Genomic DNA, 27,831 nt, shown 5'->3' on the forward strand with positions numbered 1-27,831 from the left:
TCAGAGCACCACCTAGTTTTTATTATTTAGGTTTAGTATAAACCTTCAAATTGAAATTAACTTCTAGAGGAATGTAGCTATGTTAGTCTGTTTTAGCGAAAATGATAATCTTGTAACATCTTGAAAACTAAGATTTATTGTAGCATAATCTTTCCTGGACTGGAGTAATTTCATGTACAGTGGTGCCTCGCAAGACGAAAAGAATCCATTCCGCGAGTCTCTTCGTCTAGCGGTTTTTTCGTCTTGCGAAGCAACCCTGTTAGCGGATTAGCGGATTAGCGCTATTAGCGGTTTAGCGGCTATTAGCGGCTATTAAAGGTTTAAGGGATTAGCGGATTAGCTGCTAAAAGGCTATTAGCGGTTTAGCGGCTTAGAAAAAGGGGGTGGGGAGTGAAAAAAACTCCCAGGAATCGCAAGACATTTTCGTCTTGCAAAGCAAGCCCATAGAGAAATTCGTCCTGCGAAGCGCATTGAAAAACGGAAAACCCTTTCATCTAGCGGGTTTTCCATCTTGCGAGGCATTCGTCTTGCGGGGCACCACTGTACTTTAGTCCGCAAAAGCTTATGTTACAATAAATTCATTGGTCTAAGTTGCTACAAAACACTGTTATTTTTGTGGGGTGCGTGTGCGTGTGTATTTAAAAAATCCTATGTAAATTATTGCGTTCTGCCCTTACCAACAAATATAAGAATTCCTTTGCAACTAATAGGAATTATTCACCTGAACTTGATGCCCTCATCTCTTATTAAATTTGATCCCTAGGAAAAGTGGAGTTGGCGTTACAAACACATTTCCCTCTGACTAGTCATCACTTTTGATATTTCACTTCTCTCTAAATATGTTTTCCTTCGTCAAAGTCATGCTGATCATAGACTCATATGACTTTCTTACTTGTACAAACTGGGTTACAAGCAGCATAGTTATCCCATAAGAGAAAGCATGAAGATGGGTAATTAGGAAGCTTGAGAAATAAACCTGACAACTGGCTGGTGGGAAGCTATGGAGAATAGGATTTGAGGGTTTCTTCCATAAATTGCAACCCATGGCCTGGTGCCATGATTAGTAATCATAGTAAAATAATAGTGCTAACTTTATTCATTCTAGTAATCTCACACATTACTCCAATGCACATAGCATCAAATATAAATAAAAGAAAACGAGGAAAAGGATTATTTTCCTAGAACTCCCTCCCTATAGAAGCTAGACTGGCTCCCTCTTTGTTGACCTTCTGCCAGCAGGTGAATAGTTTCTTGTTCCAACAGGCTTTTGGGAACTGACTGCTTTTAATGAAAGGGCTGGTGCCATGCTGTTTTATTGTAATTATTTGCATGGTTTTAATAGAATATATTATATATATTCTCTCCACCTAAATTCTCCCCTCTATATATTCTCTCTCTCTCTTATCAATGTTTGATTGTTTCTTAATGATTACTTACCCCCTATGTTTTTAGAGGTTCTTATTTTTATATGTAAAAAAAGAGAAGTCCTTGCAGGGAAAAAGGTGGCGTATGAATATATACCATAATAATGTATAAAAATATAAGGTACCCAAACAGATATTATGAAAATAATTCATATAGCATTCTACATAATTGCCCACTAAGAGACAAATTTCCCAGTTTTTGAGCCTATAAAGTTCCTTTCCTCTGGTCCAGTTCAAGAAATGCAAAAGTAGTGGGATGTCTGAGAAGCCTCTAGGCCGTTGGCACTAATGGTTAATGTTGTCAGAATGCTTATTATATTAACATTATATAAATTCAGGGGCTTACTCACAGGTAAGTGAGTGCAGAAACACATTAGACTATCTGTGCTGGACCATTGGTCTGGAGCTGATGCAGTAAAAATAGAAAGACTCTGTGCTCAAATGCTCACACCTTCCACTCTGGTTGGTGTGAATGGCAGGCCTTCAGATTCATCGGTGGCTCTGCCTGGAACTTTTTAGAGACTGAAACATAACAGAGCCATAGCAGCTCAACATTAGGCTCCTACATTTCTGAGTTTATTATAGAACACTGTTGCATAAACTAAGTTTATGACAAACGAGCTTTGGATTCTAGCTCCTTTGGCTGTAATCAGCAAATTTTTCCACTCCGACTTCACAGACTTACAACAGCAACAAATACCCCTCAGATTTAAGTCATCATTTCTTTTCTTTAATCTATCCAGTTGCAACTCCTTGAGTCCACCACCTGCTAAAAGTGAAGAGCATATTTTAGCCGAATTGCAAAACAGATCTGCCTAATCCCTGAGAGGCAGCCATGCTAGTCGGTTTTAGCAAATGCAACGAGCCATTGTTGCCACATTTTAAATGTGCAATTTGGATGTGATCCAGGAGATCCCTGATTATCACTTTCAAAAAAGAAAAAAAGTTAATAATAATTGTGCTCTTTTCCCCAAGTCTGATTGGTGGCGGTGAGAGTATGAACTCTCCCTTCATGCAGATTAAAAATGATTTCTCATACCATCTCTACTTGCACTCTCAGATGCATCAAGATGCATCTGATAACACAATCTTCCTTCTGTTATTGCCAGTGACTACAGCTGTGATTGCTCATTTTACTTCTCTTGCATATGTATAAGCTTTGTATAGATCAGAGTGCCTGAGATGACAAGTCCTTATATCCTACCCTGTCACTTAGATCTGTGGATGAAGATCTGCCGATGGTGACACAGGTCCCTGTGGTGATGTAGGTTGTGATTTAGCATTGTGCCCTTACTTCTGTGGAATTCTCTCCACTCAGAAGTGAAGCAACCCTAACACTGTTAAGTTTTCAATGTCTGTTTAAACAGACATCACACTCCATGCATCTGGGCCATGAAAGTTTTTTCCATATCAAATAGTTATTCGGGTTGTATCCAGTGCTTGCCCTGCTCAGACTCACTGAAATTAATGAACCTAAGTTAGTCATTAATTCCTCTGGAATAATCCTGACCACTCAAAAGAGCCCTCATTCTAGCACAGCCTTATCCCACAACCTCAGATCACATTGAAAACTCTCCCAAAGCTAATCTATTTTATTGTTGCAAGTTTTAATTGTTTTTTTTGTTTTCTTTCTCTTTTTTATTAGCTTTTCTTAAAGATTTTCTTATGTTACAAAACAAACAAATAAACAGGGGAAAGTGCATCTAACGTCTCCATTTTCGCTTCATGAAGTATTTTCCATAGTTTGTTAATACTTGGTATGAGACACTATTGTCATAGACATCATGTGTGGTGGTGTGGGGGGAAGAGAGAGGAGAGAGAGAGGAAGGGAGAGAGGGGAGGGTATTGTTGGTTTTCTATGTTTTATAACTGTTTTAATGATCTGTATTAAATTTTACACTCTGTTTCTTCACACTCCTCAGATATTCTCTGAATACTGAGCGGGTTATAAACTCTTAGACAAATTAGATAAATAAAGGCCTTTCTCTACACATCCATATGCTAACTGAGGGGATTACTGTACTTAAATGCAATGTGATAAAGTGATTATGCCATGGAATTCAATGCAAGTTTTCTCAGAAGTATAACTCATTCAGTGAGGGTTAGTCTCTTGTATGTGTGCTAGGATTGCAGCCTTAGTCCATGAACTTAGACCACAATAAATTTGTTAGCCATTAAAGGGCCACAGTATTCTTTTTCTATGTTTGTGTTATTAAAGGTGGAACTAAAATGTTATCTGTCAAGCAAGAAGAGGTGATTTCCAAGCAAACAGCTATCCCTCAGTCTGCCTCTTTGATTCCACACAGGATAACTGCAGACAGAAGGAAGCTCATACAATGCAAATTTCTTTCCTTTCCTTTCTTTTCTTTTGAATACAGAGGAAATGAGGACAGGCAGGTAAGCTGAATGTGAAGCAAGCTCCAACTTGCAACGGAAGGCAAAGTATTAGGAAACAGATTGAAAAAAATAAGACAGCAAACAAGCATCATAATGTCATTATTGATTTCAGTGGGTCTGTTCTGAATATAAGTAACTCCACTGGCTATAACCCAAAGTAGCATGCATGCGAGGTGATGGTTCAAGAAATCTCTACTGCAAGGCTCAAGGGCTGTTATTTTGGTAATTTTGGTAGTACTTGTGAAAGACTGTATAACTGCTCAGCAAGTGGCCACTAATGGGATATTTCTGAAAGGGCTGGGAAGCCTTGGGGAAATATAAAGGACTCCGGGGGGCGTGGCCCTATCCGAAGCCTATGGAGGTGTGGGCCAAAGGAGCTCGTTGACGTGTTGACTAGTTGACGTGCCTCAGCAGGAGACTCCCCCCCCCCATGGTGTTAACCCTTCCCATGCCTCCAGCAAATGGGCTGGAGCCGGATAGTCAATAGGACCAATGCCTAAGCCAATGCCTCTCATTCCTAAATTCAATAAAGTTGTGGCCTAACTCGCCCATTTAACCTTAAATTATGGTGTCTCATGTCTTTATTTATCCTTGGGGGGGGGGGGGAACTCGCCACGCAATCAGGCTCAATGGAAAATGGTTTGATTTTCTTTATTGAGAGGTCAGGTGATTTCTACCAATCCAGTAATGTGATAGGACAGGCCAATCTCAGAAAGACCTGAACAGGTTTTTCTCCTGCAAGATAGAATCATTCTGTAGTCATATTTGTACTTTCAAGAGTCATTCTGGAAACTGGCCCGGCTCTGATAGATTCCCAACTTTCCATCAGCGATTCAAGCTCTGTGGAAATACTCCACATGCACTCTGGATGGATTTGAAGCTGAACAAATCAATATTATGCCAGCAAGCCCAGAACTAAATGCTCTCACACCTTTAAAACTAACCAAAAGGCTTTTTCTTTAAAACAACAACAGTAACAAGTAGGTAGATTTGCATATCCACTAACGTATTTAGAAAAGTTTAAAACCCTGCCAAAAGATATAACCAGGCATGTCCTAGTCTGACTTTATGATTCAAGAGACTTGGCAGCTGTTCCATAAACAAAGCTACTGAATCAGATGGTTAGTTGCATTTCAGAGCTGTTTGCTTAGCTCTTTTACATGCATGATTTTTTGAGAATTGCTAGAGAGTATAGAAAAAGAGAGAGGAGGCAATGACCGGACTATAGACAGTAGAGTATCTTTCAACACACATTGCTTTATTGTTTCTCTGCCCCCTCCCCCCTGCCCACTGTACACACAAACTAAGCCACTTCTGCTTTCAACTTCCCCCAATGTGCTATTCGTTTTTGTTAACCTTTGAAAACAGGTTTTCCAAGCCTTCTTGAAGAACTGTCAGAAAAAGGTGAATCTTTCCATTTTCTCCAAGCCCAGAGAAACCCAGAAATCCAAGACCAGGGAAGCTTCTCCCAGCCCTCCCTCTTAACCTCCTGCGAGGGTCATGGAGATCCTATTGCCTCTGTTTAATATATTGAGCCAAGAAGTGGGATAGAAAAGGAGACAAAAAGAAAAAGAAAAAACCCTTGCAATACTTCTATTGGTAAGCATGCCCTTTTGTTTTGCAGATGCTGACCATAAAGTCCACAAAAGTTGGGAAATAAATATTCTCACATCTGCCCATTCTTAATGTAAGCCATGTCAAAGCTATATATAGATAGAAGTATGTTGTTGCATGTTTGTACATTTATAAATCAAATTCAGTAAATCTGATCTCAAGCTAACTTTCAGGATATATTTAGTTTACAAGCTAGGTGCTTGCCTATCACTTTTTGTGTGGGTATGAGATACTGCATTTCTGGGGATTTGGGAAATCTGCAAGAGAACCTAGTTCTTCTTGGTTCCACAACAACTGCAGACAGCCCTTCCTAATAAATTGGTGGTAGTGGTGAATCTCTCCTGACATGCAACAAAGCACAAAAGAATACCGTAGGTTGTTTCGGGATTTGCTTCTGGTCATACATTGATTATTAACTGAAACACGACAACCGCTGCCCCATGGCTATGCACATCGCTAAGTACTTAGCAGGAAAAGAAGCAATGATGAATTATTAGGCAAAGATACTTCACACTTTAACATATTTGCCCATACACAAACAGCACTAGGTAATGTTTCCTCTAGTTCCTTTGCATTCAAGGCTATTCTCCAAGGCTGTAGGAAACTATCCACAGTAAGCTCCAGCAATAATCAAATTTCAGAAAAGGAGCCATAGTTTAAAGTTATAATTATACTGAGAATGAATAGCCATAATTAAGCACTGTGTGTTTCGTAGGATGACATAAATCATATTGCAGACTCAGAGAATGAAGAGGCACCATATCTTTTCCTAGGAGAAAAATAGCACAGCTTAAGTCAGAAAACAGTACTGATGATGCCAACTAATATGCAAGTTATTTCGGATGTGGTTGCACCAGAAGATCAGTACTGGGTGGAGGCTGTAAAAAAATTGTGTCACTTTGTACGTCATCATATACGTACACTGCTTTGTTCAGAAAACAAAATTTACCGGTATTTTGTGGTCCAAAAGCCACAGATAGCAGCTTACTCTGAAAATAGCACAGCAAAAGAAAGAGGGCGACTCTGGTCTGAGGTGGTTGTTAGGGTGATGGAACACTCTGAATCCATGCTTAATTGCAGATTTAATCAATTTCTCACAGTTCTTTGGATCTATATCTCATGTTTATATAAAACAGAATCTTGTTTAGGTAAATAATTTTCAATTTATATCAATGCAATCTTGGTTTTTATATATATAAAAAAAATGTGTCAATGAGTTTCTTGCAAAGGTGCCTTTCTGCCAGTCACAAGTGGTTACTGAAAGAGCATTGTGTGAGAAGGCCACTTACCTGCTGGCTGCAGAGGAGCGACAGTTGAGATCCAGCATGGTTGCAGTGGCAGGGTGATCTTCTGGCTTCAGCACAACCAGGGGAGGACATTACTTCCTCCTCCATTGGCTGCGCTGACTGCTGGGACTTGCAGTGGTTTAGTGAGCGGACCAGAGGTAAGCGGGCCCTGGGTGTAAAAGCCGGCTGAACACAGGTCTCAGCCTCAGTTGATGGCGGATTCACCACCAACCCCAAACTTCATGTGTAGGACTACCTGGGGGTAAGTGGACAGGCCCTGTGTAAGACCTTGCTATGGAAGTCTTTGGTCACCATATTCAGAGCCAGGAAGAAGATAAATCGGGTTCATCTGAGGTTTTTGCTTCCCACATAGCAATTGTCACAACTTGATGGCGGATAAGGCATTGGGTTGGATCCTTAGTCTAGGTGAATGCGGGGTTAGGAGCCCCCGGGCCTGGTCCAAGGAATCAGGGTATCTCGCTAAAGGGATCCAGGGGGAAGTGTTTCTGTCTGGATGCCCAGATGGCGGCTGATGGGCCATGGCATTCTTAAAATGGTGCTCCTGATTCGATATACAGTGGTGCCCCGCAAGACGAATGCCTCGCAAGACGGAAAACCCGCTAGACGAAAGGGTTTTCCGTTTTTCGATGTGCTTCGCAGGACGAATTTCCCTATGGGCTTGCTTTGCAAGACGAAAATGTCTTGCGAGTCTTGAGATTTTTTTTCACTCCCCAACCCCTTTTTCTAAGCCGCTAAACCGCTAATAGCCTTTTAGCAGCTAATCCGCTAATCCCTTAAGCCTTTAATAGCCGCTAATAGCCGCTAAACCGCTAATAGCGCTAATCCGCTAATAGGGTTGCTTCGCAAGACGAAAAAACCACTAGACGAAGAGACTTGCGGAATGAATTAATTTCGACTTGCGAGGCACCACTGTACGTCATAGGATAACCCTTAACCTTGGTTTAACTCTGCCAAATAATCAAGCAGCAGACTGGTACACATCCAATGTCTGTGCCAAAACCTGACATCAGTAATCAATAACGTTGTGGCCCGTTTAAATCCCGAGTGGTTGTCCTGCGTTTATTGTAACATCACCTTGCCTTGGACCCGCTGCCCATGGCTTCACTGTGCTTGGACCTGCAAAGGTTGTCTCAAATTCAAATGAAGTCCTCCTGTTTGGTATTTTAGATGGAATACGTAAGGAAAGTTTTAAAATTTTAACATTGCTTGCACATTTGAACATTTTAAGTATTTTGCATCTACTATGTAGCTTTTTGAAATGTAGTAGTCAAAAATACAGCTTTCTAAGAGGAAAAAAAGCAGTACAAGGTTATTATTTCATACTGAAAAGGAAAATGAACTGAAGTCATTTCATTAAGTATTAATAAATGACAGTTGGTCTCCTTTGTATAACAAAAATATCTTGTTCACATTAAGAAAACAAACATGTACTTGAGTTAAAAAAATTAAATGCCCATTACAGAATAACCAAATTGATTTTAAAGTTTATTTTCTTTGCAGTAACTACACAGGCCACATACAAGGTTTCTGAACCACAAAATTCAGTAATATGATCCTTAAGTAGTTATTGATATTAACCCTTTACAAGCTTTCTTTAAAGAGAGAGTAACTTACAAAATGTCCTTTTTAAATTTTAAAATATTAGGTAGTAGCAGCCTTGGCCCTGGCATTGCTCAGGAATTCTACGATCTGACCCCCCCCCCCATCAGTGCAGCTTTGAAATCAGTGGTTAAAATCAGTGCAGTTCAGAAAGGTTCAGTCTACCATATTGATTCAAAATGGCATCCAATTGTACCCAAACACAGACGAGGACCTGTTACTTGATCTCAGGAACCATCATGCAAAATTTGGTTATGATAGCTTAAGATATCTTCAAATGCATAGCAAACAGACAAACTGTCCCAAATATATGGTTTAATTCTGTATTTCACACCATGGCTTGAATCCACAGATGACTTGTGTTTTGCTTTGTGTCAAACTAGCTCTGATAACTACTTCACCACCCTTTCCACACATGGGTGCTCCTGTTTCCCCCATGATTCACCCCTCAGTATGTCAAATTACCACCCAAAAGTTCACTATGTGAGCAAAACTCCTGCGATTTTTCAGTTTTCCAGGGCTGCAAATGGATCCCCCCCCCCAATTAACATGGGGGTGAGTGCTAAACTACATTCCACTAGATTTCTAGAAGTGGCTTTTACATTGTGTGAAAGATCTAGTGAAGTGTGGAAATTATCAGGGAAGGAAACATCAGGAGAATCCAATAAACTGCCATCTGAATGCAGCCTCATATTAAGTTAAGAACTAAACTTCTAAAATTAAAAATTTAATATAAAAAATCATGTTTGTTTTGTATCTAATTCCTCACACAAGGAATATTGGCAGCAATATTTAGAACTCAGATGTACCATTAGCATTGCTTTACAACTCAAACAATTTCATTTCAGGAATGAAAACAGTCACAAATTAGAATTCCCTGTTTCAATGGGTGCTGTGTTGTATTCATGAAAATGAATTCCTCGCTTCGTTGTTATCTTCATAACTTGTCCATTTAGTGAATCATCTTCAAGGATTTGTATCAATCCTTTGGCAATTAGTGTTGGTCTAAAAATGAATTTAAGTGATAAGAATCAGATACTCTGTCAGAACAGGTCCCCTGTCTGCTGTTAACTAAGTCTATTCTTTCAATACAATCTGCCTCACAAGAGCATGTGAGCTTACAGAATGGCGATGACAGTTCAGTGAAAGAGAACACGGGATGGGAGAGAGGGGAAAGGGTCTAAGCCCCACCCCCGGCCCAGACTGTACTCTTAATAGCTGGCATGTTGTAGAGGCTCCTTAAGTAAAGTTGCCAGAAGGAAGCGTACAAGATGCCATCCAACCGTTTTAGGAACTGCACTCTGGATTTGTTTAGGGTTTACTCCTTAGCCTTTTCTTCTCCCAAAGTTGTCCTGCAAGGCAGCAGGTAATCTGACAAATGCCACTGTGCCTACTTTACTTACTCCAACACGCCGTAGACTTCCATCATATCTTTGATCTTGTCAATGTATGCAACATATTGACCCATATTTTCTTCCTTGTCTATTGACTGAAGAATTGGTGTGTTGACAAAAGCAGGACAGATGGTATTTATTCGTACACCATAGTTCGCTGCCTCAGAAGCCATCTACAGGAAAATGGCAGACATGTTAAGTGTTGGTGGTGTTGGGGAAACCATTTTGCAGCTGACTTGAAGATGAAAACAAAACAAAAAGAAAGGCACAGCTCCACTCCTTGCAACTTCTTGCTCACAGGGCCAACATCAATGAGATCTAGAGTTTCCAGTTATTAGTACATGGATGGAGATAAAAGAGCGGGGGGAGGAAGATAGATTTGGCCCATTGTCTCTCTGCTAGGTGGTCAATTGACCACCAATCCAGTTGCTGATCCCTTATAACAATAATTATCAGAGACTAGGAAGCATATTGTATGATCAACATTTGCCAATGCAATACATATTTATGGCAGTCAGGTGTATGGTAGTATTTGTGTAACACTCAAATAAGCTGACTACTGTCACAAAATATGTTTCTCAGAACTAGAACTAGGCCATCCTTTGTGGCTTTAGGTTTTCCCCAGTTCAGATGCTTCTCTTAGCATTGCTGTCACTTTAACGAGCTGAAAGACATTCAGAAATCCTGGCAACCAGATTCTGAAGCAGCAAGATTAATTTTTATTTATAAAGCATAGTTACTTTGAATAGCTAAGATATTCAGATAATGCAGTTATTTTATAGATGAGAGGAGGGAAAATAGCAAGGTGAGTTTGTCATGAGGAAAATTATGAGAATTCTTCAGCTGCCCATACTCACGGCTATTGAACGTGTAAATCCAATTACTCCATGCTTTGAAGCACAGTACACTGGCTGGAATGCAACAGGCATAAGTCCTTTAACAATGGAAAGGAAAACAGTTACAAACATTTATTAAAATGAGCATCACTCCTGATAACTAATACTGAATGAAACTAAAAAGAACTGAGCCTGCATAAGTAAACATTTCTGGTTTTATATGTTTATTTTAAGGTTTTTACTGCAATAGAAGGTGGGAAAGATGGGCTATTATTTTTTATACAACTTATTAATTGCTTTTCCAATTCATGTGGTATTCAAAGCAACACACAGAATAGTTTGAAAATGAACACTTCAGAAGTGATATTAGGGCAGATATAAGGGCTGCTTTCCATCACAAACACAGGACATGATTTTTCATAAAGTGGCTCATTCCACACGTGGGTGCTACCAAGGTCCACAAAACAGTGCCTTGAGCATGTGGCAAACAATTCACCATGGGGAGGGATCTGAAGGTCTAATTAGAATCTGATTAAGACAAAAAAATGAGGCTACTCACATGCATAAATTAAGCCTTGTAAGATCCCATGTATCAGCCAAGTTTTTCTGTGGGATCCCTCCTGCATCTGTGGGATTCCTACAGTGGGCTTGCTCCATTGATCAACTGGGCAGCTACCACTTTAACCTAAGGTTGCTTGGGAGAATTGTGGGGAACTTTAGATGGCATGCAGCCACCCCTCTCCCTGAGGATGGAGGTCCTGTGAAACATGCCTTCCCTCTTAGCGGTGTAACTGGCGCTGACATTGTTATCATTTTGGCACCAGATCAAGACTTAATTATTTTCTCAGGCATTTTAAGGGTTTTGCTGTTTGACTCCGTCACTGTTGTTTTGCTTTCAGCAGCCTCTGTTTATTTTGATATAGGGTTTTATTGTTTCAGCATTTTATTGTATGGTTTGTTTAAACTATGAACTAGACTCCACCTTGGTCGGTGAAGGGCAGCTTATAAATACTTCAAAATAAATAAATAAAATGGATACGATCTGTTTCTAAACACATGTATTTGCATTTCTGTAGTTGCATATGCTGCAGTTAGTATTTTTGGACATCAGAAAGTAAGACTTTAGACTTTAGCTATACTTCGAAGGTATTTACAAATGGTAAAGTTCTGTCAGAGTCTTTCATTAAGTTCATGGATGTTAAGAAAATAAAAATGGGAAGTTTATTGTTCTTATGTGTTTGGCTGGAGCAAGAGCTATTCACTTCTCTGTGGTGTGTGCTATTATAGTTTCGGCATTTGGGTGGGTTTTGTTTTGTGTTTTGCTGGTATAACTTCCCATGTTTACTTGAACTGGAAATAATAATGTTTAATGAACACATAGTCATAGCACCCTCTACAAGAGACAGGAAGTTCATAGATAAGACAGATTACAAGTCCTTAACTTCTCATTGTTAGCACTGCTGTTATACTGCATATTGAAAAGTGCAATTATTATTTAATTTGTTAGTAGACCAAATCCATGAGTCTGTAGGTGACTTGCAAAACATTTAAAATAGAAAAAGTTTAAAACAACATCCATAAACAAATGACATTTTAAAATACAGTGATCTACTGTATTTTGAGCTCTCTCCTCCTATTTGGTTGACGGATGACACTAATGCTTTGACTTGGCAAATGTCACAAGAGAATTTTGGACAGCCGAAGGCACATTTTCATTGTGGAGAAATGCTTTCTTTCTTTCTTTCTTTCTTTCTTTCTTTCTTTCTTTCTTTCTTTCTGTCTTTCTGTCAAGAGCAAACAGGCAAGACTCCGACCTGTCTTTTCCAGGCTTTATTATTAGTGCAAACTATTTACAGTGAAGAGCGTTGCAAGTTCATGTCTGGCTCACTCGCTAGCAGAATCTGGGAGTGGGTGGTCCTTATACCTCCTCCAGCATAACAGTCATGTGACCCCCAACCTTCTCCTCCCTTCCCTTCCCTGCGCCTAAACCTATTGCGCAGAGTGGGCACTGGCACAGGGGTACTTCCCTCCCCTCCAGTTTGCTCAGGCTCTGTGTTGAGGCTCTCCCTAGCATCCCCTGCTCCCACCACTTCCTCTCCACTGGAGGTGGGGCTTCCCTCCTTGCCAGAGGAGGAACTGCTTCGCAAGATTTTTGGAGGTTCCCTATAACATAACTGCCCTTCCACCTCTCGACTCTGAGCTGATAGCAGTTCCCTGACTCTTTCTTTCTTTCTTTCTTTCTTTCTTTCTTTCTTTCTTTCTTTCTTTCTTTCTTTCTTTCTTGTTCATAAAATATATACACTGTTTGATTGTAAAAAAAACCCCTCTCAAAGTGATTTAGAAAAAGATAAATCATTAAAATCAAGAAAATTTCAGCTTGTATCACACAGAGAAGCTTCCAGAACCTTCTTAAGTCAATTAGAATAGGAAAGATCTCTACACTTTAAACCAATTCTTTTTGTACCAAGGAATGCAAACTGACAGTTTTTAAGAAATTAATATAATCTCACTGGTCTTCAACCTAATGGAAATGCAAAAAAATAGCCTTAAAATAAATAAGCTATATAAACCTCTTACCTGCTAGTGATGCTACATTAACAATAACTCCTCCATTATGTCCATTTTGAGTTTTCATGTGTTCTAAGCCAATATATGTTCCTCTGATCACTGAAATCTGGTACAGAGAACACAAAGGAAGTGTCACACTTAAGTCTCTTCTCAGTCTGACATTAGCCTGTTATAATCAGACTTTCAGTAAGTATATTCAACAAGTTTAAAATCACTGTGGTTGCTTCCCTTTGTATTCCTCAAACATATAAGTTATACAGAAATAGATTATTCAGGTGTCAATACTTTGATCTGCCTCCTTTTTTACAATGCCCCTTATCTTCAGCTCTTATAAGTGGTCTTCTAGATTTCCTAGACATTCTGATTAACGGCAAATGGACCTAGAGTCCTTCTAGGTGCCTGACAAATTAACTGCAGAACAACTTCACCCATGTCAAGGTACCATATCTATGAAGTCTGAAACCCTAAAAAAGGGAAGGGGAATCCAAATCCAAAAGTGACCAACCCTCCAAAGGTTGACCAGTAGGTGGCTTGGTCATCATGAATTTGCACCTTTGTCAGAATGCAGGATGACAGAAAAAGGCACCAGGTTCTAAAAGTGCCACATTCTGCCTGCAAAGGAAGAATTGGGAGTGCATTTAAATTACATTCCTGATTCTTCATTTGCAGCAGCCATGACTTGAACTTTTCCACATCTGAGGATGGCTCAGCAAAAAAACCTTGTGGACCTAATTAGGCCTGCAAGCCCAAGAATCTTCAAAACTTATCATTTTCACTTCTGTGGAGAAGATACCTCTCCATGCTTGCTGTGAGAGTGGAAGGAAATTTTCACCTAAGTTGCACATGTGTGCAACTGCTGCACACAGTTATTCCAGCAAGAAGTTGTGCATTGTGTGCAAAGGCTACAAAAAGCAGAGCTTGCAAGCTTCCCCACCACCCCCTCTGCAGTTTTGAAACTCCTTGTCAGCTTCCCCTGTACAGTGAAGGGCTTTTCCAATACTGTCATGGTTTCACTTTAAGCGAGAACTGTAGAAAGTACAACAGCTTGTTTAAAGGGTTATCTAGCCCAGAGGTTCCCAAACTATAGTTTACAGCCCACTGGTGGTCTGCAGGTTACATTCAGGTGGTCCGCGTAGTCTGAAATGCTAAGGTGGAATCTAGAAACCCCCCTTACTATACTGTACAGGCAAAACTAATGGAAGGGTTTCAAATTTCCACAAATCACACAACTATTGTGAACAACCTTTGCAGAACTAGGGCAGGAGTGGGGAGAAAGTATGTAAGTTTCACCATTACTCTTTACAATCTTTGATTGGTGGGTCAATAACATATATAATTAGTGCTGATTGTCCCATGCCTGGCAGTTGGATGGGGAAACTGTTGTGCGAGGGAGAAGTAAACACACATATACTGTATGCATGAACAGGTGTTTGGAAACTCCACTGCCACACAAAACATTTCACAGAATTTCCATTGCTATTCTGCACCATAAGAATGTAAGACCAGGCTAGTGGCCCATCTAATTCAGCATCCTGTTCTCATCAGCTATCCAGCTTCCCCCAACAGTGGAAATAGAGTACAGCCAGGTATTGATATCCTCCATGAATTTGTCCAATCCTCTTTCAAAGCCATTACTGCCTCTTGTGGGACTGAATTCCATAGTTTAACTATTTGTTGTGTGAAGAGGTACTTGATACGATACGATAATCTTTATTGTCATTGCCCCATACAGAACAACGAAATTGAAAATATATACATAAGACATTCAAAAATCAACAAGCCTGCTATCCAAGCCTGGTTAACCCCCTAAAAACTCTAATACCCCATAATTAAATACAATATACTCTCACAGAGACTACCTTAAAGGTAAAGGGACCCCTGACCATTAGGTCCAATCGTGGCCGACTCTGGGGTTGCGGTGCTCATCTTGCTTTATTGGCTGAAGGAGCCGGTGTAAAGCTTCCGGGTCATGTGGCCAGCATGTCTAAGCCGCTTCTGGTGAACCAGAGCAGTGCACATAAATGCCATTTACCTTCCCGCTGGAGCAGTACCTATTTATCTACTTGCATTTTGACGTGCTTTTGAACTGCTAGGTTGGCAGGAGCTGGGACCGAGCAATGGGAGCTCACCCAGTCGCGGGGATTTGAACCGCCAACCTTCTGATCAGCAAGGCCTAGGCTCAGTGGTTTAGAAGACCACAGCGCCACCCCTGTCCTTACACTGTGTTTAAAACCAAAATCTCATTTGGATAAAAACTATTTCTCAGGCAGCTAGTCCTAGTCTTTATAACCCTGTACCTTTTTCCCGAAGGCAGAAGCTAAAAGAGATCATTTCCAGGGTGCGTACTATCCTGCACTATCTCTGCAGCTTTCTTATGACACCTGGACTGTCTGTCCTGAAGGTTCCAACAGTCAGCTTCAGTGGATTTCCATGAGTTCTAGTGTTATGATACGCTTCAGTTAGCTAAGACACCAGGATATGCAGTACAGTGGTGCCTCGCAAGACGAAAAGAATCCGTTCCGCGAGTCTTTTCGTCTTGCGGTTTTTTCGTCTTGCGAAGCAAGCCCATTAGCGGATTAGCGCTATTAGCAGTTTAAGGGCTATTAACGGCTATTAAAGGCTTAAGGGATTAGCGGATTAGCTGCTAAAAGCCTTAGCACTTTAGAAAAAGGGGTTGGGGAGCGAAAAAACCCCTTAAACATCGCAAGACATTTTCGTCTTGCGAAGCAAGCCCATAGGGAAATTCGTCTTGCGAAGCACCTCTGAAAACGGAAAACCCTTTTGTCTTGCGGGTTTTCCGTCTTGCGAGGCATTCGTCTTGCGGAGCACCACTGTACTGGTTAAATCGTGTCCTCCCTAAAAGAGGGCACGTGTCGCGGTGAGACCTGGAGACCAACCTCCTGTCTTGTGGGTGAGTTGGATTGCTCAGCCACAACACCCGATTGGTAGGTCCCTCATTGCTGGCTTCAATTTGAATAATGGGGCACAGTCCAAACGGATTGAGGGACCTATATATACCCTTGCATGTGACCCAGAGCTTCCTCTTTCAGCTCGTGCATTCGGAACACCCGCCCACCTCTCTCTGTCTTTAGGGCATTGTGCGATTGACCTTGCTATGTGTCGCCTGTCGTTGGGACAGGGGCACGGCAGGAATTTCCCCACTTGGCTGATTGGCTATTGCCATTTGGGTTTCGCCTGCCACATAGCATATCGTCACAACTTGTAAGGTTGTGGATAGGCACTGGTTCATGTGATAGGGATGGGAGAACGGTCTCGCCATCCCTATGTGAAGCGAATTCCATTAAAGGAATCCAGGGACTCAACTGGTTTGGTCAACCCCTGTGAGGGGCTTGTGCCTGTGCCTGAGTCCAGGGGGGCATCTGGGTGATGAACAGTCTGTTCCAAGCTTTTCACCTTCCCAGGTGTTCACCCTTGGCTGACCAATGCTGGTGACCTGGGTCAGCGCTGCCTGCAAGGGTGCAAGGAGCTAGTCGAACCAGAGCCTATGCAACCACTCACCTTCTGTAATCAATAAAGTTGTGGTCTAAATTCTGCCAAAAAACCAAATTTGAGTCATGTGTGAATTTATTTAAGGGGGAGGTCTCTGGGTCTGAACACACAAAAAGTACGGTAATCATAATGTTATGCACAGCATGTCTTCTCTCTGATGTCTGTTCTGGGTACTCATTGGCTTTGAGCATTCTGAAGAACTGGTGAGAGGAAGAATAATAAGTGACTCGGATTTCCTTGTTCATCATATCTGGATTGTCTACATGCCCCACCCCCTGGCCCTGGATCTTGTACTCATCCAAAGCAAGTCTTTCAAATGCTCTCCACTTCTTAACCAGGACATAACTGACTTCCCAAATAGCTCTTTTCAGTTGCATCATCATTATTTTTTCTGGCAGTTTCTAGTCCTGCAAGTATGAATATGACTATCCCATTTACCACCAGGCCTGTCTCACTCATCATGACGCAAGCAAAATTATGAAGAAGAAGAAGAAATGCATCATGTCAACTTCCTCTTATGTCATCCAGTTTTGAAGAGGAAAATCTAGAGATGTGGGTAACCTGCCATATGTAACCCTTCATCAGTCCTAGAACACAAGTAAATAACCTCTGTCTCAACATCACCCTCTAGGCACACCTCCCATTAATAGATTTTTCTCTCATACCCTTTCATTTGTCAAGTATATTGCTACCATCTTTCTTCATTGTGAACATTATGAACAGCTGAACACTTTTCAACACAAATGCTTGTTAAAAGCCTTAATAGCTTATGCTAATTTTGTATATAGTAGCATTTAGACACCAGCTTACTCTATGTCTTTTTAAAAAAATATAATCATTATTGGTTTTCCAAACTTCATACTTCAAATACATTTTATATTACATTTTACGTTTATAGTTTGCTCCTACGAGCTGACTTCCCTCCTTATTCCATGACATTTGCCTGATAGTTCTACAACAAACAGCACACATTTGCTAATCTTTACACTAGTAATACCCAGTGATCAATTCACAACTAAGGGTAGATCCATTTAAACTGAAGTACTTTCAACTTCCCTTAATTTCAGTAGAAAATATTTGAATACTAAAGTTCTCACTGAAGGGCAAGATCCCCTCCCCATTAATTTTTAATAAAACCTGGAATTTAAAAATCAGTGGTTTGTTATTTATTTTTATTTATTTTAATATAGTTTTACTGTCTTGCTGTAAAAATATTAAAAGTAGCAAACAGAATACAGTGGTACCTCGGGTTACATATGCTTCAGGTTACATACGCTTCAGGTTACAGACCCCGCTAACCCAGAAATATTACCTCAGGTTAAGAACTTTGCTTCAGGATGAGAACAGAAATCATGCTCCAGCAGCGTGGCAGCGGCAGGAGGCCCCATTAGCTAAAGTGGTGCTTCAGGTTAAGAACAGTTTCAGGTTAAGTACAGTGTGAGGTTAAGTACAGACCTCCGGAACAAATTAAGTACTTAACCCGAGGTACCACTGTACAAAAGTTAATGCTATATATCCCAAATTATCAATTAATATCACAATGAAGCTATAAAAATCAAGACTGAGTCATGCAGCAGCAAAGTGCATTCAAGAGGCAATATTTTGCGCTCTCTTACCAACTTTATTTTAAATCCTGCATGAGAAAGTTCTGTGTCAGGATGATTCTTGTGAGGTGCGACAGGGCAATATGTCTTGTTAGCCAGTTTTTGCCTTTAGTATGTGTGTGTAAGGAGTTTACATAAGGGAACTAATAGATGTATAAAAGGGAACAATTATTGTTTTGGTCTACCAGTTAATTGAATAAAAACGTGCCTGAACAAACCACATGCAATCAAAATTCGCCTTCTCTAAAATGCCTTTGAGCATTTCCATTTCTTACTGACAGCAGATTTGGCTTATGCATTGCTTTTTTAAAAAAATGCAGTCAGTTGCATAGAGCAGGCATAGGCAAACTTGGCCCTCCAGATGTTTTGGGACTACAACTCCCATCATCCTTGACCACTGGTCCTGTTAGCTAGGGGTGATGGGAGTTGTAGTCCCAAAACATCTGGAGGCCAAGTTTGCCTACGCCTGGCATAGAGATTCACAAAAGGACAGAAATACATAAAAAGTTGTGGGAGTCCCTGCCTTGATCCTGAAAATAGCAGGCATATAATCATCACTGCAAAGTGTAAATCACTTCACTGATTAGCTGTTACTAATTAACAGCTCATATAATGTATATGTTGTCTGGGGTGTTAGGGGAGGGGTGGTACCTCTGGTGGGAGACACAAGCTCCTTCTTGGCTTCTAGAAACTGTCAGCATGTGACAGTGGCCATACCTGGGAAATGCCTTTGACTGGCTGGCTAAACCAGGTGAGGGTAGCTGGTGGGTCTCAAATGGTTAGTTATGGGCTTCTGGCAGATTGAGTGGACAAGACCAATAGTGGGTCCAATGGTCAAGAAGGCTGTTTCAGCATGCACTGTAGAGGAAAATGAGGGGCAGATGGGGCTTGCTACCCTAGCAAAGTAGCTCATTAAGGATAAGGAATACCCTGATCCATAATCTCTGATGCCTTGCAGCTATGCTGTTTCCTAATAAGGGCTTTGGGTGTAAACTCCAGGGAAAATCTGTACCTGCTGCCTTGCAGGATATCTTTGGGAAAAGAAAAGGCTAAGGAGTAAAAAGGGATGCGGGTGGCACTGTGGGTTAAAGCCTCAGTGCCTAGGGCTTGCTGATCGAAAGGTCGGCGGTTCGAATCCCCGCGGCGGGGTGCGCTCCCGCTGTTCGGTCCCAGCGCCTGCCAACCTAGCAGTTCGAAAGCACCCCTGGGTGCAAGTAGATAAATAGGGACCGCTTACTAGCGGAAAGGTAAATGGCGTTTCCGTGTGCAGCTCTGGCTCGCCAGAGCAGCGATGTCACGCTGGCCACGTGACCCGGAAGTGTCTTCGGACAGCGCTGGCCCTTGGCCTCTTTGCTTAGATGGGCGCACAACCCTAGAGTCTGTCAAGACTGGCCCGTACGGGCAGGGGTACCTTTACCTTTACCTTTAAGGAGTAAAACCTACTCAAATCTGGAATGGAGTCCTAAGACAGTTGATGGTGCCTTGTACATCTCTTTCTGACAACACCTGCAGCCAAGCTGGTGCCAAACATATTGCTCTGCTTTCCTTTGGACCACATTAGCAAGGCCAAGGGGGGAGGGTCATCTGGGCAGCCCAGAACCTTCATACACACTGCCCAGGCTTGTACCCCAGGGAGGTCATGTTGGTACTGCTTATGCAGTGATTTGACTTCACCACCAACAATACTGTATACTGAGCTGCCTTATGCTGCGATAAACCACTAGTCCATCTGAACCAGAACTAATTTGACCAGCAACAGTCTCCAAGGTACCAGACGGAGGTGTTTACTAGACTTTTAAAATCTTTGAAACTGAACATGCCAAAGACCCAACCTGCTTCTGTGTTCTATGTGCCATGAATCTATGGCCTTTTCCAATCTTTTAGGCTATTAAGCTATTTCATTATGAGATTTAAGAATGGAATCCTAACCATGCATACTGCGGACTTACTTTTCACACTTTAAATGAGAAATCAGATACTGTATAAGACTTTCAGTGTAAGCCTGTTTCCCTGATAGGACATTCTAATGCCAATTATATAAGGTGTGTTCACAAGTTACATTCAACGAATGTAAAATTTGTGTACACAGATAGTTGAGCTCCACACTCTGTACGTGTGTAGAGACAGCTTATACATGTGATCAGTGCAACATGTGAACAAGCCTGCACTAACATTGTTGCTGTTATGAAATATGCTCAAATGAAGCTCTCAATCATTTTGAGCAATCTGTTTTCACATGTTTTGTTTTATTCTGCATTTTCTTGTACTACCCTAGGGGACATCAAAACACCATTCTTTGTTACCTTTCTCCTTCTTTTCAAAAGCTCATTGTGGTCTTAAGGCTGACACCCTCTCCTTTATTTGTTTTAGTTTATAATAGAGTTTTGTACTGTGCTGGTTATTGCCTTTGTACTTTAAACTAGGACAATGACCTTGTTTAGGTCCTGCTTTTCATTTGAATTGTGCTTTACATATTGAGGCAATATCAAAAGTAAATAAGTATGTAATCATTCCTGGAGACCAGCCAGGTTTCAGCAGAGTACTGTGACACAATGCTAACAGTGCTCATTGCTGGATCTATCTGCCAGTATTTTTTCATCACTATACCCAGCCACTGAGATGCAGTTTAGTTTGTCATACTAAAATAGTAGTACAAGCAATGATTACAAGTAAATGAAACTGCAATTTAACTTTGTCTTGTAAGAAATGTAGCGTACTAAAAGACGGAATTTAGCATTGTATTATTGCTTCAGGTGCACTTTTATATAGTTATTAGACCACTAAGCCAAGTGTGAACTTCTTTCTGGCCACAATTCTGTGTATGCATACTTGGAAGGAAGTGCATTGAAAGTACGGTAAGTACAGTGGTACCTCAGGTTACAGACACTTCAGGTTACAGACTCCACTAACCCAGAAATAGTACCTCAGGTTAAGAACTTTGCTTCAGGATGAGAAGCGAAATGATGCGGTGGCGGCACAGTGGCAGTGAGAGGCCCCATTAGCTAAAGTGGTACCTCAGGTTAAGAACAGTTTTAGGTTAAGAACGGACCTCCAGAAAGAATTAAGTTCTTAACCCAAGGTACTACTGTAAACATGCACACTATGTTCCTCATCCTCACTGTAACACAGGTTCTGTACAGTACGATAATCTCCATAGTATTTCAAATCCCACTACGTTCAGTGGGACTTAGTCCAGAGTAACTGCGTACAGGGCAACAATCTAAAACTGTTAGTGGCCATCGATCCTACACATTTATCCTATCCTAGCATTTATAATGCTGTACAGGTTTTTTTAAAAAATGGGAATATTTAATGTATGAATTAAGCTTACCAAGTTAACTTGAACTGTGATTTCCCAGTTTTTTTCATTATTCACTCCAGCGTTGTTAACCACAATATCCAGCTTTCCAAAATGTTCAAATGCCTTTTTAAAAGCATCTGCAGGTAAATAGGGGTTAGAGTGAAAAGAGAATTTTTCATTATTTCCATACAATTCATCATTCTAGAATGATGGCAACAACACGATCTAAAGTATGAATTTTGCTTAAATGTGAATACAAAGAATTGTACTCATCTACAGCACTTCCTTAATTCTTCATAAAGTATATTTGTATCGTATGATAACATTTTATCAATTGAATGGATAAATTGATTCAGCCACTCAATGTTGGTGTGTTAGTCTTGCCTGTTCCTTGGTAACATAAAAGGTTTTGTAGGGCTGTTTAGGTAGGGGCCAGAGGAATGGCCTCCCTAAATCTGGCTTTGTGTTTTGTTTCAGAGCAGAGCATTAGGTAACCCTAGTGTCTGCAAAGATGAATAACCGAATTAGTAAAGGGGTTCCTGGTGCTCATGATAGGATTTGTTTCCATGTGAACAGTAGGAACCTCATGCAGATTCCAATGTGTTTAAGTAAATATGAATACAGAATTATCATCAGAGGATGGTAATTATACAGGTTAATCCTTTCAGAACAAAATGATATGATTTGGTTTTTTAAATGTATAGACATAATCTGTAATACAATCAAAGACCAAGGAAATAATTAATTGAGCAAAAATTGACCGGTTCTTGATATCTCCTTTCTAAAGCTGTTACTAAAGATCTATCCCCCCCCCTATAGTTCTCTAGGGTCCAAGATAATTAATAGACAAATATTTGCACCAAGAGTCCTCAAACTGCTTCATTCCTAGATATTTGTCAAGTCATCCCCTTAAGTCCCATAACCTAGAAATAATTTAGCTTTACCACCAGCCATAGTTGTGCAATCCTGCCAGGCTGACAGAAGAAGAGTTTGGATTTGATATTCTGGTTTATCACTACCCTAAGGAGTCTCAAAGCAGCCAACAATCTCCTTTCTCTTCCTCCCCCACAACAAAAACTCTGTGAGGTGAGTGAGGCCGAGAGACTTCAGAGAAGTGACTAGCCCAAGGTCACCAAGTAGCTGCATGCGGAGGAGCGGGGAATCGAACCCGGTTCACCAGATTATGATTCCATAGCTCCTAACCACTACATTACACTGGCTACACCACAGTGCACGCTTCTGTGTTTTGTTTTGGTTTTTTTGCCTTTAGAGATAGCTCTCTCTATTAGGAAGTGTTTCCCCATCTGTTAGCATTGCAACCAGCTACTTTGTGTAGACTCAGTTATTTTACTTTAAATGGATTATAACTGGGGCAATGCATGACTGCTACTAGACACAGGAGCCACCTGCTGGATCAGTCCACTGGCCTATCTAGTTTAGCATCCTGTTCTCACAGTGGCTAATCGGTTGCCAATGGGAAGTCCAAAAGCAGAACCCGAGCAGAACTATGCTCTCCTGAGCTGAAATTTCCAGCAAATTGCATTTGCAAGCATACCGTCTCCAACAGTGGAGGCAGAACATAGCAAATATGGGAATTAGCTTTTGAAAACTTTATCCTTCAGTCTCTTTTAAAGCCATCCAAGTTAATGGCCATCTACTTTTTGTGGGAGCAAATTCCATACTTTTAACCTATGCACTTATAAGAAAGTGTGACTATACCAAAACCCTCCCATTAACTGAAAAGAATCCTGCTATTCTAGTATTTTGAAGAATATCCTACTTTGTGTATGTGCTAATGACTGTTTTTTTCCTTCCAATTTAATTTTCATTCAATAAAAATGCAACAAATTTAAATCATTATTATAGTGCTAATTATAAACCGTATGGTTTTCATTAGACCAATATTACAATTTGTAAGTCCCTACAAACAATCTCCCACTAAATCTTTCTACTCTATTGTTTTTCTGAGGTAAATACCTGTTTTCTTTTCTTTTTTAAAAAAGTGGTGATCCCATAACCACACTTTCCTGTTCAGAAAATGGTATCAGGAAGACTAATACAGCTAATAAAGAGTTATAACAAAAAACAAAATTCAGACAGATTCTTTCATGAAAAGCCTCTTGGTCCAGGTTTTATGGGCTTCTGTGGTACGTATTTGGACTGCTGAACAAATGTGTGAAATAACAACTTGTATTAAATGCTATCAGTTGCTGAAATGTTCTCTGCACTGAGCAAAGTCCCATTGTAGCCATTTAGAAGTCAGCTTCCTTCTATGTAAATATGCATAAGATTACAGCACACAACTCCCAACAAGTCTCAATTCCTCCAGACACTAAGAACAGCTTTTCAATCTGCACTGTAAATTGCTTTTTAAATTTGGGGACACTAAAATAATGTTAGTTATGCATAAATGGGAGAGGAAGTGCTACCTTTAATGTTAAGCCATACTATTGGGTTTATTTCAATACCAAGTAGCTGTTTTGAAATAAATGTTTTCTTCTCTCTTCCCTACAGATGATAATTGGCTTTCAATTTCAATATCTAATGTCATGGACTAGGTGGGAATGTTCTGTATTAAAGCTTAAGAATAAAACAAAACACGGTACAGTTTTTCACATATTGGGTTCATACAAACATTACAAAATATCCTGTAATTTATTTTTCTTTGTAATATGCCAACTAATTCAATCGAGGAAAGACATTGCTGATGTTTCACATTTGTAGATTTCCTACACATTTATAAATCCTGGTTGGATATTCGCTTTCTTCACCACATCCTAACCTGCACAGATTTTATATCTATAACATATTTTCTTCCCCTGACTCTGACAGGATAAACAGCAGGGGGGCACACACCCATTTACCTTTTAGTTTTTCTTCACTTGAAACATCGCAAGAAATAAATATGGTCCTCTGCGCTTCAAACTGCTTGTCAAAGGCATCTTTGCTTGCTTTTCCTCGTTCCACATTCTGATCCACAAGTGCTACCTGAATGAAAAGGATAATGACAATAAGATTATGAGAGAAAGAATGATTATGTTCTTCATAGGGAGAATGGAAGATCTGTTTTAGAGAGAGATAAGACAACTGAATATCCAGGCAGCAACAGATTTTGGGTGGTACAGGTGGTTCCCTTCAGAGGGCACTGAGCTGAGGGGGCACCAAATTGAGATGATCCATAATTGAGAAGATCAATGTGGCCTTGCACAGTGTGCCATATTATGAAAGATTACCAAAGCCTGCCCCTTAGCATTACATAAGATAATGTGTGAAGAAATTATGTTTACATGATATTCAGTATACAATGTATATACTAGACACACATTGCACATAAAGTTCATGCATGATCCAGCTAACAAGCAGTTCTATGTCCCGTTCAAAGGGAAGATTAAGCTTGTGCTTCCATCTTTCCTAATTAAGTCAATAGGCATTTAAAGTGTTTAATATTTGCCGGATGCTTCATATGTCTAACAGTGCAATACAATGGATGTTTACGCAGAAGTAAATGGCACTATGTCAGATGGGACTCGCTTCCTAGTAAGCATCTTTGAGTGCATGTGCAAAACAACTTGCCAGGTAGTAAGGCACCTTCTGTTTCAACTTTTAAACACCAGCTGAAAACTTCTTCTTCTTCTTCTTCTTCTTCTTCTTCTTCTTCTTCTTCTTCTTCTTCTTATATCAGGCTTATGCAGGCAATTAAGACTCTTATCTTTTCACAATAGATAGTTGGCTTCTGATTTTAATTTTAATTTTTATTAAATAGCTTTTAATGCAGAATTGCTGCAAACTACTGTATGGGAAATGCACCCAGAAGACAAAATGTATTGAGAGCAGTTAGTGATGTGACATGGTTATTCCTGCCTCTGTTCCTTCCCCCTCCCTTGCTTATGTTAAGCTTTTTGATGGTCTGAGAACAGTCTTTAATGTCCTGATAGAGTTGCCTTAATCAGGTGTGGAGTATATGCTGGGTACCTTCTTTGATGTTGGACATGGTTTTGAGAAAGTGAGGCATTGGGAGTGGGTGGCTAATGGATGATCTGCACATAGCCAGTCTGGCAAGCCAGAGTCTGGCAATGCTATCTATAAAATCAGATGGTTTGGGCAGAGTTTCTTTGAAGCTGGTGCACGAACTGATCGGCTGCAGGGCCCTGCACAACAACAGCAACAACAACAACAACAACAACAATTTATTGTTTATACCCCACCCATCTGGCTGTGTTTCCCAAGCCACTCTGGGCAGCTTCCAGCTAAATATTAAAATACAAGAATTCTTCAAATATTAAAAGCTTCCCTGGCAAGACATATACTCTGATTCTTTTTAATGAACAGCAGTGTATCATATCTGATAACTAAAGAATAAAAACAAAACAAAATGAGGCCCATTGAATTCAAAGGGACTTCTTTCTGAGTTACTAGGAATAGATCTGACCTTTGAGGGTATATATGGCTAAGGTTTTGTCTCTATAGTGACAGCTAAGCAAACGCATACATACGTGTATGCCGACAGAGATGCACACGTATACTGCGTAAGTACACGTGTCTGTAGCAGTTGTAAGTATCATTTTGAATACAGACACAGTGGATACATTTGAGCACGTAAATGTATGCATTTTACACATACGCAGCATACTTTGAAAGAGGCTCTCTCTCTCTCTCTCTCTCTCACACACACACACACACACGAGCTTCGCAGCCCACAGCAAACGCGGGAGGAAGACCAATAGCTTCGCGGGAGCCGCGGCGCGCACGCAGAGGAGGAGCCCGGTTGGTCGCTGCGTCCTCGGAGCGAGGCGGAGGCGAGGCGGAGACGGCGCGAGCCCAGATGCCGCGGACCCTCGCCCCCCGCTTCCTTACCTTGCAGCCCTTCTCCAGCAAGGCTCGGGCGAAGGCGTTCCCGATGCCCTGCGCTGCCCCCGTGACCAGAGCCACTTTGTCTTTCAGGTGCATTCCGACGGCCGGCGGGAGCGCTCTCCGCCAGTGCCCTGCCTCTGTCTCTGGCCGCCCTTCCTCAGGCAACTGGGGATTGATTTATTACTCGCTCCTCGTTTTTAATCTCCCCACAGCCTCGAGGGTTTCCCCCCCTTCCCCTCCCTCCCTCGCTCCCTCCTCTCTTTTCTTTTTTCGAAGGAGGCGGGAACGAGGGAAGTGCCTGAAGTCGGAGACACGAATACGCACGAGCGCGCCGAAGGAGCCCAACTTGGTTGTCACCTGCGCCGGAGTTGCCACCCGCCCTTTGTCCCTCCCCTCCTCCACCTCCAGCCGCCGCTGGCGCTTCCCCTTCGGGAGGGACTGTCGGCGGCGCGGACGGGAGCCGGCGGCTGCTCTCTGTCCCTGGGTCTGGTTTCGGACAGAGCGCGGCCACCAGCGCCTCAGGGAGCCCTGGAGATAAAGGGCGAACCGAGCTGCTCTGGCGAGAGAAACGAAGCCCCCCCCCTCACCCCCCCACTCCTCCGCATCTCGTTCCTTCTTACCGCCTCCTCTTGATAAGCACATTAGAGAGATATATATATATTTATTTTTCCAGGCTGTCTTCATTTCTGTTCGTCAGCCTCCCGCGAAAACAAGCAACTTCTCTCTGGAGAGGGACTTTCCCTCCCTCCCTCCTCCTCCTCCTCCTCCCTTCCTTTCTTTGGCAGCCCCTGAAGCCAGGCACGTTTTCCTTGTCCCAATTTGCAGGATAAGGGCAGGGCGAAGAATTGCAACTGCCGAAGAAACAAAAGATCCTCGGTCAGGATAGGGAGGAGGGGCAGGGCAGCTGTTCCTCAGAGACCATCCGTATGGGTGGGTGTGCCCCTGTAAGCAAATATTATTGCTGCCATAGCTTTCTTCACCTTTGCAAGCCTTGGCCTAGAGGGGAGGGTTGGGGGAAGAGTATCCAGCACCCGCTGCTTTCCTTGTAGGTGTCTGGTCGTTTCATTTTCAACAAAAGAACACCCCCCCATTTGTGGGGCAATAATCAATCAATCAATGATAGAGTTGGAAGGGACCCTGAGGGTCATCTAGTCCAACCCGGTGCAATGCAGGAATCTTTTGCCCAACGTGGGGGTCCTGAGTCCCCCTCACTCTCGTCCTCTACCAACTGTGCTATTCCAGTTTATAATTTCTAACGTTGTACCTATGAATTCACTAGACACAATTGTTATGCTGGGGTGAAATTAGGCTTCATGGGGCTTTGTTATCATTTTAAACTTTTATTTCCAAATAGATTTCTATATGTGGGATATATCTAGTCATTATTTCTCAGAGCAGTTCTTGTCTACCAAGTCAATCAGAGAAT

General features: G+C 41.4%; 1 protein-coding gene and 1 long non-coding RNA gene across 2 annotated transcripts in view; one reads left to right on the top strand and one right to left on the bottom strand.

Annotated features, from left to right (window-relative positions):
* The window catches only part of LOC310685426, a 621,470-nt gene that overhangs the window by 216,429 nt on the left and 377,210 nt on the right, over positions 1 to 27,831 (top strand). The window lies entirely within an intron of this gene.
* Positions 8,215 to 26,786, bottom strand: HPGD (15-hydroxyprostaglandin dehydrogenase). The gene is made up of 7 exons (XM_083457751.1): positions 26,409 to 26,786; positions 24,419 to 24,542; positions 21,585 to 21,691; positions 13,149 to 13,245; positions 10,593 to 10,669; positions 9,745 to 9,908; positions 8,215 to 9,346 (listed from the first exon to the last, which is right to left on the bottom strand). The coding sequence occupies exons 1-7, from the start codon at positions 26,499 to 26,501 to the stop codon at positions 9,202 to 9,204; spliced, it is 807 nt and encodes a 268-aa protein (XP_083313877.1). The 5' UTR covers positions 26,502 to 26,786; the 3' UTR covers positions 8,215 to 9,201.

Source organism: Podarcis tiliguerta, assembly GCF_965153285.1.
Source record: "Podarcis tiliguerta genome assembly, chromosome: 9".
NCBI classification, from domain to species: Eukaryota; Metazoa; Chordata; class Lepidosauria; order Squamata; family Lacertidae; genus Podarcis; species Podarcis tiliguerta.

Bases quoted from the DNA above. Each gene is read 5' to 3' on its own strand.
- HPGD (XM_083457751.1), bottom strand. From the start codon at position 26,501: ATGCACCTGAAAGACAAAGTGGCTCTGGTCACGGGGGCAGCGCAGGGC. The intron at 21,692-24,418 runs GTAAATGGGTGT...ATTTACCTGCAG, and splicing joins AAGTGAAGAAAAACTAAAAG to ATGCTTTTAAAAAGGCATTT. The intron at 9,347-9,744 runs GTAAGTAAAGTA...ATTCATTTTTAG, and splicing joins GAAGTCTACGGCGTGTTGGA to ACCAACACTAATTGCCAAAG.